A 15,471-nucleotide genomic window follows, 5' to 3' on the forward strand; every position below is an offset into this window, starting at 1 on the left:
GGAAATTGATGGGGTCTATGGTTGGCTCCCTAGTTGATTCTTTGTTTGTACCACCATGCCTTCTAGAAACGGCTTCTACAGTCCGGCTTGCAATGGGTTCTTTATTCAGTTTCCATTTTCGGCACAAAGATGTCTCCTTGCCAATCCTGCAAGTGCTTTAAGATGTTCAAAGTCTTTCTGAGCATTTCTGTTTCTCTCCACCCACTGAGCTGGAGCCCGAGACATTCGTTGCCACGCCTATTCTTGACAGTCGTTCTCGCCTGAGACACTCTCCTCTCCTTCCTTGACCCCAAGCGACTCGGCAGTACTCCATACAAATAGACGAATCATGCGCTCATACATCTTTTTCATCATCGGTGCCAGCTTGGCTACCGCAGTTCGAGGCTCTGCCGGCCACGCTGGAGATTATCCACTGCATCCTCGTGATGTCACCTGCATGCCTTCTGACGCTGGTGGGTGTGCCAGTTGTGGTGCCAACTACGTTCAATGCGGTCCTGATACTTGCTATAACCCGTCGGCAGGCGACGTTTGTTGTTCGAGCAAATGTAAATTGGCGCTCCATCCCATGAGTCATGCCATATGCTAATGGAGTGTAGATTCTTGTCCCGCAAGCGCCAACTGCTCTTCTACGGGCACAGGGTGTGTTCCCAAGCGCGGCTCCTATCCTGATGCAGATTGCGACGACGGCGACGACAACAACAACAACAACAACAACAACAACAACAACAACAACAACAACAATTACAGCACAAGCACGACCACTGCTTCAATTTCTTCTGCCATAGCTGTTGCGATTCCCTCAAGTTCTTCTCTGTCTCCCACGAGCGACTCAACCTCACCCACCAGCTACACCACCACCATCACTTCGACAACCACAAGCACCGTCACCGTGAGCATGACATCCTCTTCCGCCGATGCTTGCTCTGCTACAACCGGTCTTCCTATGACCACTTCGATGGCGCCATTCGGCAACTCTACTACAGTGGCTCTGAACACGACCACTTCGACCTTGTCGGTCACCAACGTGTCCACGACTTCCGCTGCCTCCATCTCCACTAACGCGACGGTGCCCACGAAGAGCATTGTCCCGCCCATTAGTGGGTACTCAGGCGCTGCTACAGACCTTCAGGGTCAATCTTCAACATCTCTGTTCGCTCTTGGTTCGTTGGTATTTTTAGCAGCTCTGTTGGTTTAGACAAGGAGAAGTCTATGTGTTTGGTATGAGAAAGGATGGAGATGTTTCGGCTTTTTTTTTTTTCTTTCTAGGTATAGAATCACATAGAGATAATGGAATCTGGTTTATTGGTAGCAAAACTCGGATGTCTCTGCAAAGCCCGGACCGTTCAGATTGCCTGTGGGCGCTTTCTGGATTTGGCATTGCGCCGTGGGCGCTTAATCATCTATCCGCTGCTGACGAGGCCATTGGTGCTGAATATTACCGGGTACTAGGTACAAGCGATGGGCAGCAGGAGGCGGGTTGGGCGAGCCACCAGGCAAAGCGGGGCAGCAGTTGCTCCGCTCATCCTCATCCTTGTCACCGCCGCTTGCCAGCTGGTGCACTTGGTGCACTCTTGCATCATCGTTGGTCCTCGAAAAACATTTTGCTCGAGACTGCCAACTGCCCCTCCATCAAAAACATCGCCCATTGTACAAAAATCCAATTCAACGTCTCTTCTGCTACCCAAACATCTCCCACCACTGCACCATCCAGCTCAGCTGGCATCACTGCTATACCTTTGGCCTATTTGGTTTCCGCCTTCGATTTCCTTCCTAATATCTGAGTAAGTCTTGTCACCAAACAGCTTTCCCTGCCCCTCCGTGCATGCACCGCTTTCTGTGTTTCACCTCTGCAACAGAACAAAGCTACTACTGCTGCTCTCTAGAGTCTTTAAATCTCCCTTCCACAGACTTTCTCCTGGCTGATCCTCTGAAAATCCTTCCGCAGAAACGCCCTCGAGACTCTCTCCTCCTACACTGCAAAATGCCTGGCTTCGCGCAGGCCACCGATCTCTCCGCATGGCAAGCCCTGGTGGAGCACCACAACACTGTGGGCCGCAACATCGTCCTCAAAGAATACTTTGAGAAAGATCCTCAACGATTTGAGAAGTTCAAGCGAGTCTTCAAGAACACTGCAGACAACTCTGAGATCCTCTTCGACTTCTCCAAGAACTTCTTGACCGAAGAGACTCTTGACCTTCTCGTGAAACTTGCAAAAGAGGCCAAGCTCGAGGAACTTCGAGATCAGATGTTCGCTGGCGAGAAGATCAATTTCACCGAGAAGAGAGCTGTCTACCATGTCGCCCTTCGAAATGTCAGCAACCAGCCCATGGCGGTTGACGGGAAGAGCGTTGTCGAGGAGACCAACTCAGTCTTGGACCATATGAAGGAGTTCTCGGAGCAAATCCGCAGTGGTTCGTGGACTGGATACACGGGCAAGAAGCTCACCACCATCATCAATATCGGTATTGGTGGCTCTGATCTGTAGGTCTTGCCTTCCCCTCTGTGGCTTTGGCCCGTGACATTGACGTCTAGCCAGCGGCCCCGTCATGGTCTCAGAGGCTCTGAAACCGTACGGAGACAGGAACATGAAACTGCACTTCGTTTCCAACATCGATGGCACTCACATCGCCGAAGCCCTCAAGGATTCAGACCCCGAGACCACCCTCTTCCTCATCGCCTCCAAGACCTTCACCACCGCCGAGACCACCACCAATGCCAATACAGCCAAGAAATGGTTCTTGCAACATGCAAAGGCCTCGGACATTGCAAAGCATTTCGTCGCCCTCTCCACCAATGCTGAGGAGGTCAGCAAGTTCGGCATCGACACCAAGAACATGTTTGGTTTTGAAAGCTGGGTTGGCGGCAGATACTCTGTTTGGTCCGCCATCGGTTTGTCGGTCTGCATCTATATTGGCTATGACAACTTCCATCAATTCCTGGCGGGCGGTCATGCCATGGATCACCATTTCAAGACTGCGCCCCTCCACGAAAATATCCCCGTCATTGCAGGTCTACTGAGCGTTTGGTACTCGGACTTTTTCGGCTCTCAGACCCACCTGGTTGCACCTTTTGATCAATACATGCATCGCTTCCCAGCCTATTTGCAACAACTGACTATGGAATCGAACGGCAAGGCGGTCACCCGAAGTGGCGACTATGTTAAGTACACGACCGGATCCATCTTCTTCGGCGAGCCAGCCACCAACGCACAGCACTCGTTCTTCCAGCTCTTGCACCAGGGCACCAAACTCATCCCCACTGACTTCATCATTGCAGCCCGATCTCACAACCCGGTGGAGGGAGGTCTCCACCAGAGAATGCTAGCATCCAACTTCCTGGCTCAAGCCGAGGCCTTGATGATTGGCAAGACACCTGATCAAGTCAAGGCCGAAGGTGCTCCCGATGAATTGGTTGCCCACAAGACCTTCCTCGGAAACCGACCAACTACCAACATCCTTGCTGAGATGATCACCCCTGGCACGCTGGGCGCATTGATTGCTTACTACGAGCACATGGTCTTCACCGAGGGCGCCATTTGGAACATCAATAGCTTCGACCAATGGGGTGTCGAGTTGGGCAAGGTGCTGGCCAAGACGATCCAGAAGGAGCTCGAGACAGAAGGCGCTGGAGCTGACCATGACTCTTCAACAGCTGGTTTACTTGCTGCTTTTAAGGCTAAGAATGGTCTGAAATGAACAGGACAGTAAAGTGTCTTGGGCTGGACAGGACCGATGCATTATGGGAAGAACGATGCGAGTTATAACGCTTTCCTGATTCTATTTGGAGACGCCCTTGACGTTGAAGAGGAATGACTGTCGTTCGCTGCCAGCAGGAGACTTTGACCACCAGGAACCACATGTGTCGTACATTACGAGGCTGTTTGACACACGATATGAGAAAAGCATTCAAATACCGTTTACAACGAGAGGCGCTGTTTCAATGGGAGACCTCGTCTGACATTCTCATGATAAACCCGTTTTAACAAGTCTCCCAGGCCGTGTGTTCCTTGCCTTTAACCCACAGAATCTGAACGAGCCCAGAATGCGTTTTCAGTCTCAATGACAAGCCCGAGGTCACGAATGTTAGAATGAAAGTGCGTATAGTCCTGACCGCGTTGTTGGTTCGTTTCTTTAGACGTCGACCTGAATTGTCTCCAGCTACTTCACCAAACAGATGAACAACTGGGCCATATCTCGTTCTGCTGTCGCTTCGCGAGACACAACGTCCGCGGTGGAACATGAGGCAATCCCAAGTACCCAATGAGGGATTTGACAGGAACGAGTGGGGGTGGTCTTGGAATGCTGAAGCTGTTCATTACCTCTGCTGTGTCACAGTCCACTGCAGGCTTTGTCGACGACAAGGGCGGCCGCTCCTTTTGTACCCGGTGCCTTGTTGCATCTCTCAATTCACTCTCACTTGTAGTCTTTTCCCACAAGCTACGACTTACGCCAGACTCTTGTAACTGCAACAACAGAACTCACTTTCAAATGCTGAGGTATTTATCTTCCGGCCATTTCCTTCCTGGCACAGCATCATCACTCACGGGAGCAGGTCATGTCAACAGCCGCCGTCCCCATGGCTCAGCCGAGACCACCTTCGTGGCCCTTGAACAAGGCGACCGAGCCCAACGCCCCCCACGTTCCTTGGTCTAACATCACATACTCGCCGGCTTATTTGGAGAAGATCCGGCTGGTGTGCCACAGTCAGAAGGAGTTGAAAAAGGCGGGCTATGTTCTCCAACCTCTCGACTCAGCTCAGATCACATCCAAGGCTAGATGTACGAAGTGTGGAAGTACGTCTGATCGCCTGCGTCCTTTGGGGGTCTCGGCAACTGGGTGACTGACATGTCCAGAACGACGGAATCGTCGAGCACGACCCAAGCCTGTCAGGACTGATGCCGGCAGCAAAAACAAGGCACAAACGGATTTGATGAGTGTCGACACCGAAAACGCAATGGATGAGGAGGCTCCGAGCAGATCCACCACGACATCCAGCAAGAAAGTCTTCGGCCCTTGCTCATACCATCCAGGTTCCGTCAGAAACAAGGTACATAGCTAGACACGTGCGTTTGGTCAACCATATCGACGTATCTTTGACCGGTATATAGGCTTATTCGTGCTGCGGCCGACACGTCTCAGCGGAGGGCTGCGTCGAAGACCCCGAGCACAGCATGCCTCCGCAAGATGATGCTCGGCTTCATGAGCACTGGAAATACCATCATACGCCGTCTATCCCTGCCCAAGTCGCCTCTGCTACCAGTACTGCTACTCCTTCTACTCCCCCTGTCGGGTCTCGCAGAGGTGGCCACAGGAGGGGTGGTCGACAAAGAGGGCAGCCTTTCATCGCCGACGATTCAACACGCAGCCACACCCACAGCCACAACCATAACCACCAACAACAGCAACACAAAATTCCCCGTTCTCTCCACGCCATCGCACTCGACTGCGAAATGGGCACCTCCGCCGCGGGGGACCCGGAGCTCATCCGGCTGACCGTGGTGGACTTCTTCAGCGGCGCGGTGCTGATCGACAACCTAGTTTCGCCGTCGGTGCCCATGGCGCACTACAATACACGGTACTCTGGCGTGACGGCACGGGATATGCGGCAGGCCCTCGCTCGGGGCACAGCGATTCTGGGCTGCGACCGCGCGCGCGAAGCTCTCTTCCGCCATTGCGCCGTGGGACCCGACACGGTCGTCGTCGTGCACGGCGGCGCCAGCGACTTCACCGCCCTGCGCTGGATCCACCCGCTCGTCGTCGACACCTGCATCCTCGAGACATACACGTACTCGGGTGTCGGTAGCACCAAAACGCCCGGCGGCCGCAGCCTGCAGAACCTGTGCAAGCTGAAGCTGGGCATCGCCGTGCAGGTCGGAAAGCGCGGTCACGATAGCTACGAGGACGCCATGGCCACGCGAGAGCTGCTCGTGCACTGGGCCAAGGGCATTCCTGACGTTTAATTGTGATTCCCTTCCGAGGACCTACCGACCTACCAACCTACCAACCTACCTGCCAAACCAAACCGAACCAGATCCCATCTCTTCCATCTTTGCACCTGGCGTGGCGAGGGACATTGCGGAATGTATGAATTTATGTATGCGAATGAGTAACTGAGCGAACGAACTCGACGCGAGGAACTAAATTTGAGCTGAGCTGAGGCGCCAGACAGGCAGACAGGGTGGAGCGGTGAGCCACGTGTTAGGTACATGGCCACATGGTTACCTGCATGCAGAGCTTGGACTGAGTGAGCGAGTGGACAGACAAGTGGACACATTCGGGGAGATCCCCAGCGATTCCTGGCGGAAGATCATGTTCGGACCGAATCTTCGAGTCGCTGTACCAAGTAGAATCGGTTCCGACTTGGTAGAGTGGGTTCTAAAGTATACCTAGCTAGTAACGACGTTTCCAACGAGGCCTCACTCCTGTCGACGACGCTCAATCACCCGATCGATCGAGCCTCATACACGTTTTTCCTCTATGCAGGTCTAGCATCTACCTGTATATTCTGTCCCTAATCGGCCAGAATTATGCAGCCGAGTGACTTTATCTGTGGCGCCTGCAGGCCAAGAGCCATTCTCCACAAAGGCAAGACTGCCTCTGCCTCTGCCTCTGCCTTTGATAGTGTGAAATCATTGTTTGGTCCATGGGCCCCTCTTCTCGTCTGATTAAGTTGTAGTGCAGGTTGTACCGTTGGTCCGGCGTCCTTCCTTGGGTCTGTGCCGTCGAACTGGGCTGTTCTGTTCTGTAGGTCGGGTCGCAATATCTGACTAGGGTTGCCCACTCACTCAACCATTTCAATCTTCTTCCTCCTTCCCAAGAGGTCTCTATTCGTCTGTATCGACCTTGTTGTCCTCTCAAGACAGAAACTGCAGTGGGGCCGTTTCTTGCTCACCAGGCTGAGATTCTTCTGACCGCTCTTCACCTGCCGTGTCCTCACGACCCCCATCGTCTGCATCTTTCGCCGTCGCACTGTCGCCTTCGTCTTTACACTCATGCTTCTCCTTTGCCGCTTCGCTTTGCAGCAAACTCGCCCGTCGCTGAGCCTCCTCTTCATGCTTCTCACTGACATTCACTGCCAGGAAGCTCTTCGGCAGTTGCACTGTGTTGAACTTCGCTTTCAAGGTGGAAATCACCTCTTTCCAGTCCTGATGGTTCGTCAACGATCGCCGCGGCGCGCTTCCAATCGCGTGTTTGGAATCCAGGGAGACGTCCAGTGGATCGATCGTGTGGCAGCCGGGGGAAATGGAGATGCGGATCGAGTAGGTTGATTCTGCGGTCTCGGCGTCTTTGGCCTCGTATAATTCAAAGCAGATTTGGGAAAGGTAGTCGAGTTCCGGGATTGTGGACCGTTTGATCTTCGTGTGGATGCCACCTTCCATGATGCAGTTGAGTAGAGTGTATATGTGTGATTCCTTGGTGAAGTAGATGAATGACTTTGCATCGCCGGAAGCCTGCAGTTCTTCTAGATCGTCGACAATCTCGCGCAGCAAGGGCAATGATGTCAAGAGGCCGATCTCAAGTTTCTCCTCATCACTGATGCCGTATTCTTGCGGGCCGATGTAGTCGAACAGGATCTTGCTATATCGATACAGCTCTCGTAAGCGGCCCAGCTTTTGGTCTTGCTTCGGTCGACCATCGCCGGATCCGCTGAATAACTTGAAATAAGAAGCACCTTGCTCCCAAGACATCAAAGGAGCAGCTGGCAGGGGCTGTCTGAGGACTGATTGTCTTCTCAGTCCAATCTTCTGGGCAAGACTGTGTCTGCCCTCAGACACACCGCTGCTAAACGAGACTGCGCTCTCCTGATGCGTGCCGTTGGCTGACGCGGAAACCTCATCTGGCCTTTCAGTTTCAGAAGATGCATTCGACGACAGACCCTCTTCTTTGGCCATTTCATCCAAAAGTGATTGGCTGGGCGTGAACACCCATTCGAGAAATTGTTTGTTATGGAGGGCGTCGTATTTCATTGTGTCGTACAACTCAGAGATCTTACTTGGGTCTGCCTTTTCGGTGTCGCAAAATTCTGAGAATAACTTCTCCCACCTTTCTCTGAAAAGTTCAGCATCTTCGCCGGTGCACCATCGCGACTGAATAGAGGCGACGCTGATCGTTTCTTTGTTCTGTCCGTTGGCGTCTTTGCCGTCACCGCAGCCATTGAGTGCGCTGAGTGAAGCCACAGCGCCCGTTGAAAGCTTTTTGAAGTTGTATCGCATAACCCGCCGATGAAACTTGAGCAGGTCGACCACAGTCTGCATGACCATATATGGCTCTGCAGCGCCTTTTGGCCAAGCAAACGAGTCTGGGACAGTGCCTTCGCGAAGAAGATGCTTAAGTTTCTTCTTGACCTTGTCCATCACATCCTTGGCCGCATTGGAATCATCCAGGAGGTCCTTCCTTACCTGAATGAAATCGTCAGCTAGGTCTTGTCGGTCCAGAAATGCCGCAGCCCATATCTGTGCACTTGTCTTTACACGCTTCTCGGAACTTGTGAAGATCCGGACATCATCAAGCACTTCCCTGTTTAGTAACTTGAAGTCGTCCCTCATATTGGCACCGAGATCCTGCGCCTGGTATCTAGCCGAATGCGTAGGTTCCCCTCCCCATTTCATGACCAATTGCAACTTGTCCAAGACAAGATCGTTCTCAGCCGCCGAGAAACGCGAAAACGTGGCACCAGATATGGAGTCGCTCCTTGTTTGCACTCGGCGTATCTCCCTTGTGCTAGACACAGATCCCTTCCTCTCGCCGCTGTTCACACCTTCAAGCAGATGCTGGTCGGCTTCTATCGACGAGAGCGCCTCCGGGCTAGGCAAAGCATCCGAAGTCGAGGGCATCTCTTCCGGCTTTCTCTTCCGAAACATTGGTTTGATTTGCACCTTAGTACCCGGTTGATGTATTTTCTTTGACAGCGCGCTCTGCAAGTTCCGTAACTTGTCTGGATCCTCGAGCTTGTCTCTAAGCGCAACCTTGATTGCCGCCTGCACGCTTGCCAATGCAGCTTCGCCCTTCAGAAGCACCTCTTCATGATGGCCCTTCAGCAAGTCGGCAAACACTTGCGAGTGAGCAGTGAATTTTAGCTTCTGCTTTGGAGTCCGGTCTGCGTGCCTGATGACCGAAACGACTCCTTTGAGCTTCCATGAATGCTTGGAACTCGGCATAGGGGCTGCAGGACCTTCTCCCTTTGCAGGCGCCGTAGGGCTCGTCACAATATCGGCAGCATCTGGGGGCGCGAGAAGTGGTGGGGGAAGGCTGCTGTCCTTTTCAGTCGCTGTCGGAGGGATTAGGACGTGAGTGCTCTTCTCGACACTCGGTGGCGAGCTTATAGGTGTAGTCAGAGCAGACGCTTTGGGGGAACCAGCAAGGCTCGGGTGGTGGTGTCTCGACGAATGCGGTAGGTGCTGAGATAATTTTGTCATGCTCGGGGACTTGAGAATTGTCTTAAGTGCCGACCGGGCTGAATGGCTTGTGCCTCTGAAACTCTGTGAACCATCGCCCCCGTTCTCGGGCTGCGCCTCCTCCACAGGAGCATTTTCCCGTTTCCACTTCTCAGCGAGAAAGATGTTTCTCAGAATCTTGGCACAGTCATTGTAATAATCCTCGTTGTCTTTGACAAAACTCCACCCATTTACGTCGATGATATAGCTCGCCGTGCCGGTTCGTAAGAGGTCGAAACCGCAAATGCGTTGCCCAAAAGCCCGCGAAACTTTGGCAGCCATCTCTTTCTCCGCATCGCTAAGCTTCGTGACATATCTAAGCTCCTTGCCATGTGTATTGCGTCGAACCAGTCCATCCACTACCGGGGACTTCCTCGTCTCAGCATGACAGTAATGCGGACCAACGGTGTAGGCTTTGACATCTTCGGCGTTTTCGGTCTTCAGGAATTGCTCGTATATATAACTGCGGTTTGGTTCTGTAATGCACCTTGGAACGGTCAGGTCAGGATCATACTCGGAAGATTTATTCCCAATTTTCCGGAAAAGTCGTCGAGCGCCGCCGCCTTGGCTCTTGGGGAAATAGATGATGACGTTGTGGTCTTCTCCATTTACAGGCTTCTCGACGAAAGGTTTCTTGAAGGGTTTTCCATCCACAACCAAAGTATCTCCCTCGTCGGCCAGCTCAACGTGTTTTGTAGTCGGGGTGCCACCTCCGGTGCCATCCTCTGGACCATCCAGAACCACGCCCGACATATTTTTCACGTGCTGAGCAAGCTCCGGCGACTCCAGCCTTGGGCCGCCATCACGATTAACTTCTATTCTCTTAGGGGTGGGAATCTGCATTTGGTCCAAGATCTTCAGACACAAGCGCCTGTCCCAGAGCACCTTTTGCATGGCCAAATCATTGACGACGAAAGGCTTCCGCAGCTTGACATATGCAATTGCCTTGTCAAGAGGGAAACCATCTGAGAAAAATGAGATAAGATAGTCGCTTTGATGTGTCAGACGAATGATATTCAGGTATAGGGAATTGGGGACTGGAGAGATCCTACTCACCATATGGGCCAGTTCTCGACGTCTGCAGAAGTCAGTCACCCGTGTAAAGGAGAGGAGAAGCGGGAGAAGCTCACCTTCGTCGAGAATGGCTTTATCGCCAAACACAATGACCTCAAATTCACCATCCCCCTGAAGACGAGTCAAGATCTGGCGACTGGGTCGACTTCTGGCTTTGACATCGAGAGCACAAACGCCGATTCTGCCTACTGGTGTTTTATTCTCCGAGTTAATGCTCTCATTCCTGGATGATCCTGCGGTACTCAAGCGGCGGCCGGAAGATGAACGAGGCTGAGGGATTCGAGGCGGACGGGCGGGAAACGCGGTCTCCGCGCCATCAGACTTCCCAGTAATTCCCGAGGATTGGCCGGCAGGAGCAGAGGTTACAGACATGTCGCTTCTCGGAGCACATGTCGTTGGAGATGTGAGTTGAGATGATATATTTGACACTAGATCCGAACGATTAGGAATGCTTGGATTGAAGGCAGGAGGCGAAAGCACTGGCAGACCTGGAGCAATGGAAGTAGACGTGGTGGTTACCACTGTGGGATCGTGGGCTGTTGTTGAGTTCTGGGCTGTAGGGGAGCTGCTGTAGGGTGTCCGGTCTCCTTCAATGCTCTTCACGGAAGAAGGGGGGCTCCTGGTGCATTCCTCGGACTTCCTCAGGGAGCGGATTGAAGAGACCGAAGCCGATAGGCGTCTATCAGCGTTAGACTTGGTGTTCGGAGGCGGCATACTTATACTAGAGCGGCCGGCAGAAGCCCTGGTAGTCTCAGCATGGGCACCTTTGCGCACATCGGGATTCCTGTGAGCGGCCAACAAGGAATGGGTTGAAGGAGTTCGGCCAGTCAACTTTGGAGGACGATTGGTGGAAGTATTAGAGGAACTGGCCGAGTAGACGGTAGTGAGAGTGGCATTATCATCAGTGTCGTTTTCAGAGGTGCTGGTAGGAGTTCGACGGAGAGGAGAATAAATCTCCATGATCAATGATGATCGATGATGTAGTAGGAGATCCAAATAGCCGAGAAGTTCTTACGGTAGATGGAATGGGAAAGATGCTCCGACTTATCCGAGCTGAAGCTGAAGCTGTGGGGAAGAAAGGGCTTTGAGTCGAGCTACGGTCTTTGATCAGAAACCGAGTCGTTCTCTAAGGGTGGCGTTCAAAGAGTGACAATATGGGAAAAATATGATGGCGGCGGAGGGCGAGAGCCACGATGGAGAAGGGATCCTAGATTAATCCATGTTTTTGAACTGGAGAGAAGACGATCTCGACCTGGTGAAAAATGAGATCTCGTAACCTTTGGCATCTTGCTCCAAGAAAGTGCCACCATTGATGCTGACGATGGTGGTTGGATGGAAGCCTCAAAGATGGCAAAATTGTGTGTGCGAAAGGATGAGTAAGTGGGGGTTGCCGAGCAGCCACCCAGCAGCCACCCAGCAGCAGGCGAGTTGGGTGGTGGCGGCACCGAACACCAAGGACCCAGCTTAACTAAAAAGGCCCAAGGGGCGCCCAGGAGACCCATCGGGGGTACTGCACCGCCTGGAGGACCTGGAGGAGTGGGCAAGGGTGGGCGAATCCCCAAGCCGCCAACACACATGGCGCACGTCAGGCGCAGTTTCTGCCAGGCGGTGAATCCCAAGAGGAAAAAAAATTATTGACCATCAACCATCAACCTCACTGACCTAGGCATGGGAGTGCTGTTGGGGTCCTATGTTAAAGTACGCACGACAAGCAAGAAGCAGCCGCAGGTGAGCGAGGTCAAGAATACCCATGGACGAAGCAATTGAGCTGCCCCTCGCCAAAAGGCAGCGGCGTGAGCTGGTCACCACCACCACCACCACCACCAAGGAAAAGCCTCCCACCAGTTCCAGGCTCTTTGCACCCTTCAGAGTATGTTAGACCTTACGACTTGCTCCCGTTTGCTCACCATTTTGACAGACTCTTGGGCTCGTATCTCCCACCACTATCCCATTCACTTCTGTTCCGCTGGGCAAAACAACGTTCCAAATCACCACCTCCATCGGCGATACTTTGCAAACATATGACCTGCGACGAGGCCTCAATCTCGTTTTCCTCACGCGCCCACAGTGTCCTGGCACGGTTACTGCCACGTATGCCTACCGAGATCGAGTATTTGTAGCTTGGGGCGGATCACAGGTTAACGAGCCTCGAGGAGTCTGGGTTTTCAAGAGAGGGCAGTTGATCGGAGAACTTGACATTGATGAAACCTTTGCTCAAGAGATCCATCAACTCCTCGTTTTTGGATCATGGGTCGTTGGTTGCGGGACAGAAAGCATCGAAGTCTGGAAGGCCGATTCATACGAACACTATACTTCCATCCACTCCTCTTCGTCGTCAACCAGTAACCGGTCTCGAGGGTCATTTACAGGTCAAATCTGTACTTTGCCTACCCTGTTGAACAAGGTGTTTGCAGGCACAAAGCATGGCTCGGTGGAGGTCTACAATGTCAGTACAGGGAGACTAGTCCATACCATCCTAGCCCCCTCGGCACGCTCTGGCCCTGTCACGGCACTTGCCCCAGCTCCTGCTGTCTGCTTGTTAGCAGTCGCATATGCTGACGGCTCTCTGAATATCACGGATATCGAGGCCGATGAACAAGTTCTCGAACTGCGCCAGGGAAACAACAAGAAGCCAATAACCTCAATTACGTTTCGGACTGACAGTATGGGCGCCGGTGATGACGGCCGCAAGGAGGGTATCATGGCTACATCTAGCATTGAAAGCGGCGACATCACTCTGTGGGATCTCAATCGCGGCGGAAAGGTCGTCGGCATGGTCCGAGGCGCTCATGAAACTTCTAGTCTGGGCCACGGTACCGGTGTGAACAAAGTCGAATTCCTGCCGGGCCAACCAGTCTTGGTCTCTTCTGGGTTGGATAACGCTCTAAAATCATGGGTCTTTGACCAGAATCCTTTCTCGCCCATTCCACGGCTTCTCCACTCTAGGAGTGGGCATGCTGCATCCATCACTAGACTCATGTTTCTCCCGGCAGCTTCAGATGGATCAGACGCCACTGGGAAATGGCTCATGTCCGCGGCTCAAGATCGCAGCCTGTGGGGTTTCAGTCTGCGCAAAGATGGCCAAAGTACAGAGCTCAGTCAAGGCGCTGTGAGGCACAAGGCTCGAAAATCAGGTCTCCTCACCGACGACGCTTCCACGGTTGAGGATTTTAAAGCACCCCCGATCATTGACATGGCCTGCTCACTAAACCGAGACGGTGGAATGGGCTCGGTCAGCGGCCCAATTTGGTCAAACACGAAAACAGTCAATGCAGAAGAAATTAGCACGACTGGTTGGGAGAGTGTTATCACGGCCCATGCTGATGACAAATTTGCAAGAACGTGGTCATGGGGCAGAAAGAAAGCAGGTAGATGGGCCTTCGAAACGGGCGACCACAAAGCCGTGACCAGCGTTGCTATTACTGCTTGCGGGACATTTGCAATTGTTGGGTCAGCGGGAGGCAGCCTCGACATGTACAACCTGCAATCTGGCGCCCATCGCCAACGGTACCCGCCTCGACTCACCCCTGCACAGGCGAAACAATTGAAAATACAACAAGCAGACTCAGGCCAGGTTATCACCGTTCCTCGCGGTCATCGGGACGCGATCACGGGCATTGTGGTTGACAATCTTAATCAAACCATGGTTACCAGTAGCTTGGACGGGTCAGTCATCTTTTGGGACTTTTCGTCCGGCAAGGTACTCGAACGAAAATCCCTTGATTCTGCGGTGCCAACTGCTATCCGATACAACCCTGTCTCGGGCCTTCTGGCTTTATCCTGCGATGACCTGTGCATACGCATCCTCGACATCGAAACACGCAGAGTTGTACGCGAGTTATGGGGCTGCATTGGTCAAATATATGACTACTGCTTCTCAAACGATGGGCGGTGGATTGTCGCTTGCTCTATGGACTCGGTCATTCGTGTCTTTGACCTTGCTACTGGACACTTGCTCGACGCATTCAAGACAGCTGCAACATGTACCAATATGGCGTTCTCCAGCACAGGAGAGTTTCTGGCCACTACGCATGCTGGAAGTCCAGGAATATTTGTCTGGACGAATAAAACTCTGTTCAGTCATGTATCCACTCGGCAGATTGACGATGTTCGCGGAATTATTGATCTAAGCCAGACCGCGATCGCGTTCAATGCAGCAACTCAACTTGCCATCGAAGATGCAGCGCCGGAGGAGGAAGCTGTTGTCGATGGGTTTGATGATTCTTCAGCATTGGAGCAACTGGACAAGCGGCTGCTAACATTGTCGCTCCAACCTCAATCGCGGTGGCAAACGTTGCTGAACCTCGACAGCATCCGCGCCAGAAACAAACCCATCCAACCGCCAGAGAAGCCCAAAGCGGCACCTTTTTTCCTCGGGTCGGCAAGTCTCTCCAACGGTTTCAAGACAGACAATGATGCATCTCTCATCTCGGACAAAGCTATTGGAGAGTCCGAGCGCTCACGCATCTCCCGCCTAGCTTCCACCACTCAGGAAATCTCCCAGAGGTCTTCACAACTCTCTTCTCTCCTTGAGGCCTTCTCGTCTTCCCCTTCTCACGACCCTTCTTCCTTGACAATTCACCTCTCCTCCTTGCCCCCTTCAGCTGCTGACTTGGAGATCCGCTCCCTTACCCTCCCCGAAATGGCGACCTTTATCGACTTCCTCACCCGCCAACTCCGCCAAAGGAAGTCCTTTGAGCTGGTGAATACCTGGATGAGCGTGTTTTTGAAAGTACACGGCGACTTTGTCAGCGAGGTCGATGACGTGAGGGAAAAGGTGGTCGAGTGGAGAAAGGTCATGGTCGAGGAGGAGACGAGGTTAAGTGAGTTGGTCGGATATACCAGGGGCGTTGTCGAGTTTTTGAGGAGTGCGAGATAAAGAAACAAATATAAAAAAAGATGTGTGATATGTACTTTTGCAATCGAGGAGGACTTCGTAGGTGGCTACGATGCAAACCCGTGTC

At 52.8% G+C, this 15,471-nt stretch overlaps 5 protein-coding genes across 5 annotated transcripts; 4 read left to right on the forward strand and 1 right to left on the reverse strand.

Annotated features, from left to right (window-relative positions):
- Positions 1 to 328: 328 nt before the first annotated feature.
- A1O5_07688 (uncharacterized protein) lies at positions 329 to 1,195 on the forward strand (the record flags this gene model as incomplete). Its single annotated transcript, XM_007748277.1, has 2 exons — positions 329 to 545; positions 597 to 1,195. The coding sequence occupies 2 exons, from the start codon at positions 329 to 331 to the stop codon at positions 1,193 to 1,195; spliced, it is 816 nt and encodes a 271-aa protein (XP_007746467.1).
- A 786-nt stretch (positions 1,196 to 1,981) lies between these two features.
- A1O5_07689 (glucose-6-phosphate isomerase) lies at positions 1,982 to 3,695 on the forward strand (the record flags this gene model as incomplete). Its single annotated transcript, XM_007748278.1, has 2 exons — positions 1,982 to 2,481; positions 2,537 to 3,695. 2 exons carry the CDS (start codon positions 1,982 to 1,984, stop codon positions 3,693 to 3,695), a joined length of 1,659 nt encoding a protein of 552 aa, XP_007746468.1.
- An 880-nt stretch (positions 3,696 to 4,575) lies between these two features.
- A1O5_07690 (uncharacterized protein) lies at positions 4,576 to 5,959 on the forward strand (the record flags this gene model as incomplete). Its single annotated transcript, XM_007748279.1, has 3 exons — positions 4,576 to 4,792; positions 4,853 to 5,046; positions 5,108 to 5,959. The coding sequence occupies 3 exons, from the start codon at positions 4,576 to 4,578 to the stop codon at positions 5,957 to 5,959; spliced, it is 1,263 nt and encodes a 420-aa protein (XP_007746469.1).
- An 894-nt stretch (positions 5,960 to 6,853) lies between these two features.
- Positions 6,854 to 10,879, reverse strand: A1O5_07691 (uncharacterized protein; the record flags this gene model as incomplete). Its single annotated transcript, XM_007748280.1, has 3 exons — positions 6,854 to 10,424; positions 10,490 to 10,511; positions 10,564 to 10,879. 3 exons carry the CDS (start codon positions 10,877 to 10,879, stop codon positions 6,854 to 6,856), a joined length of 3,909 nt encoding a protein of 1,302 aa, XP_007746470.1.
- Positions 10,880 to 12,257: 1,378 nt separating this feature from the next.
- Positions 12,258 to 15,386, forward strand: A1O5_07692 (uncharacterized protein; the record flags this gene model as incomplete). The annotated part of the gene is made up of 2 exons (XM_007748281.1): positions 12,258 to 12,377; positions 12,426 to 15,386. The coding sequence occupies 2 exons, from the start codon at positions 12,258 to 12,260 to the stop codon at positions 15,384 to 15,386; spliced, it is 3,081 nt and encodes a 1,026-aa protein (XP_007746471.1).
- Between the last annotated feature and the right edge of the window lie 85 nt (positions 15,387 to 15,471).

Source organism: Cladophialophora psammophila (genome assembly GCF_000585535.1).
Source record: "Cladophialophora psammophila CBS 110553 chromosome Unknown aczJe-supercont1.12, whole genome shotgun sequence".
NCBI lineage: Eukaryota > Fungi > Ascomycota > Eurotiomycetes > Chaetothyriales > Herpotrichiellaceae > Cladophialophora > Cladophialophora psammophila.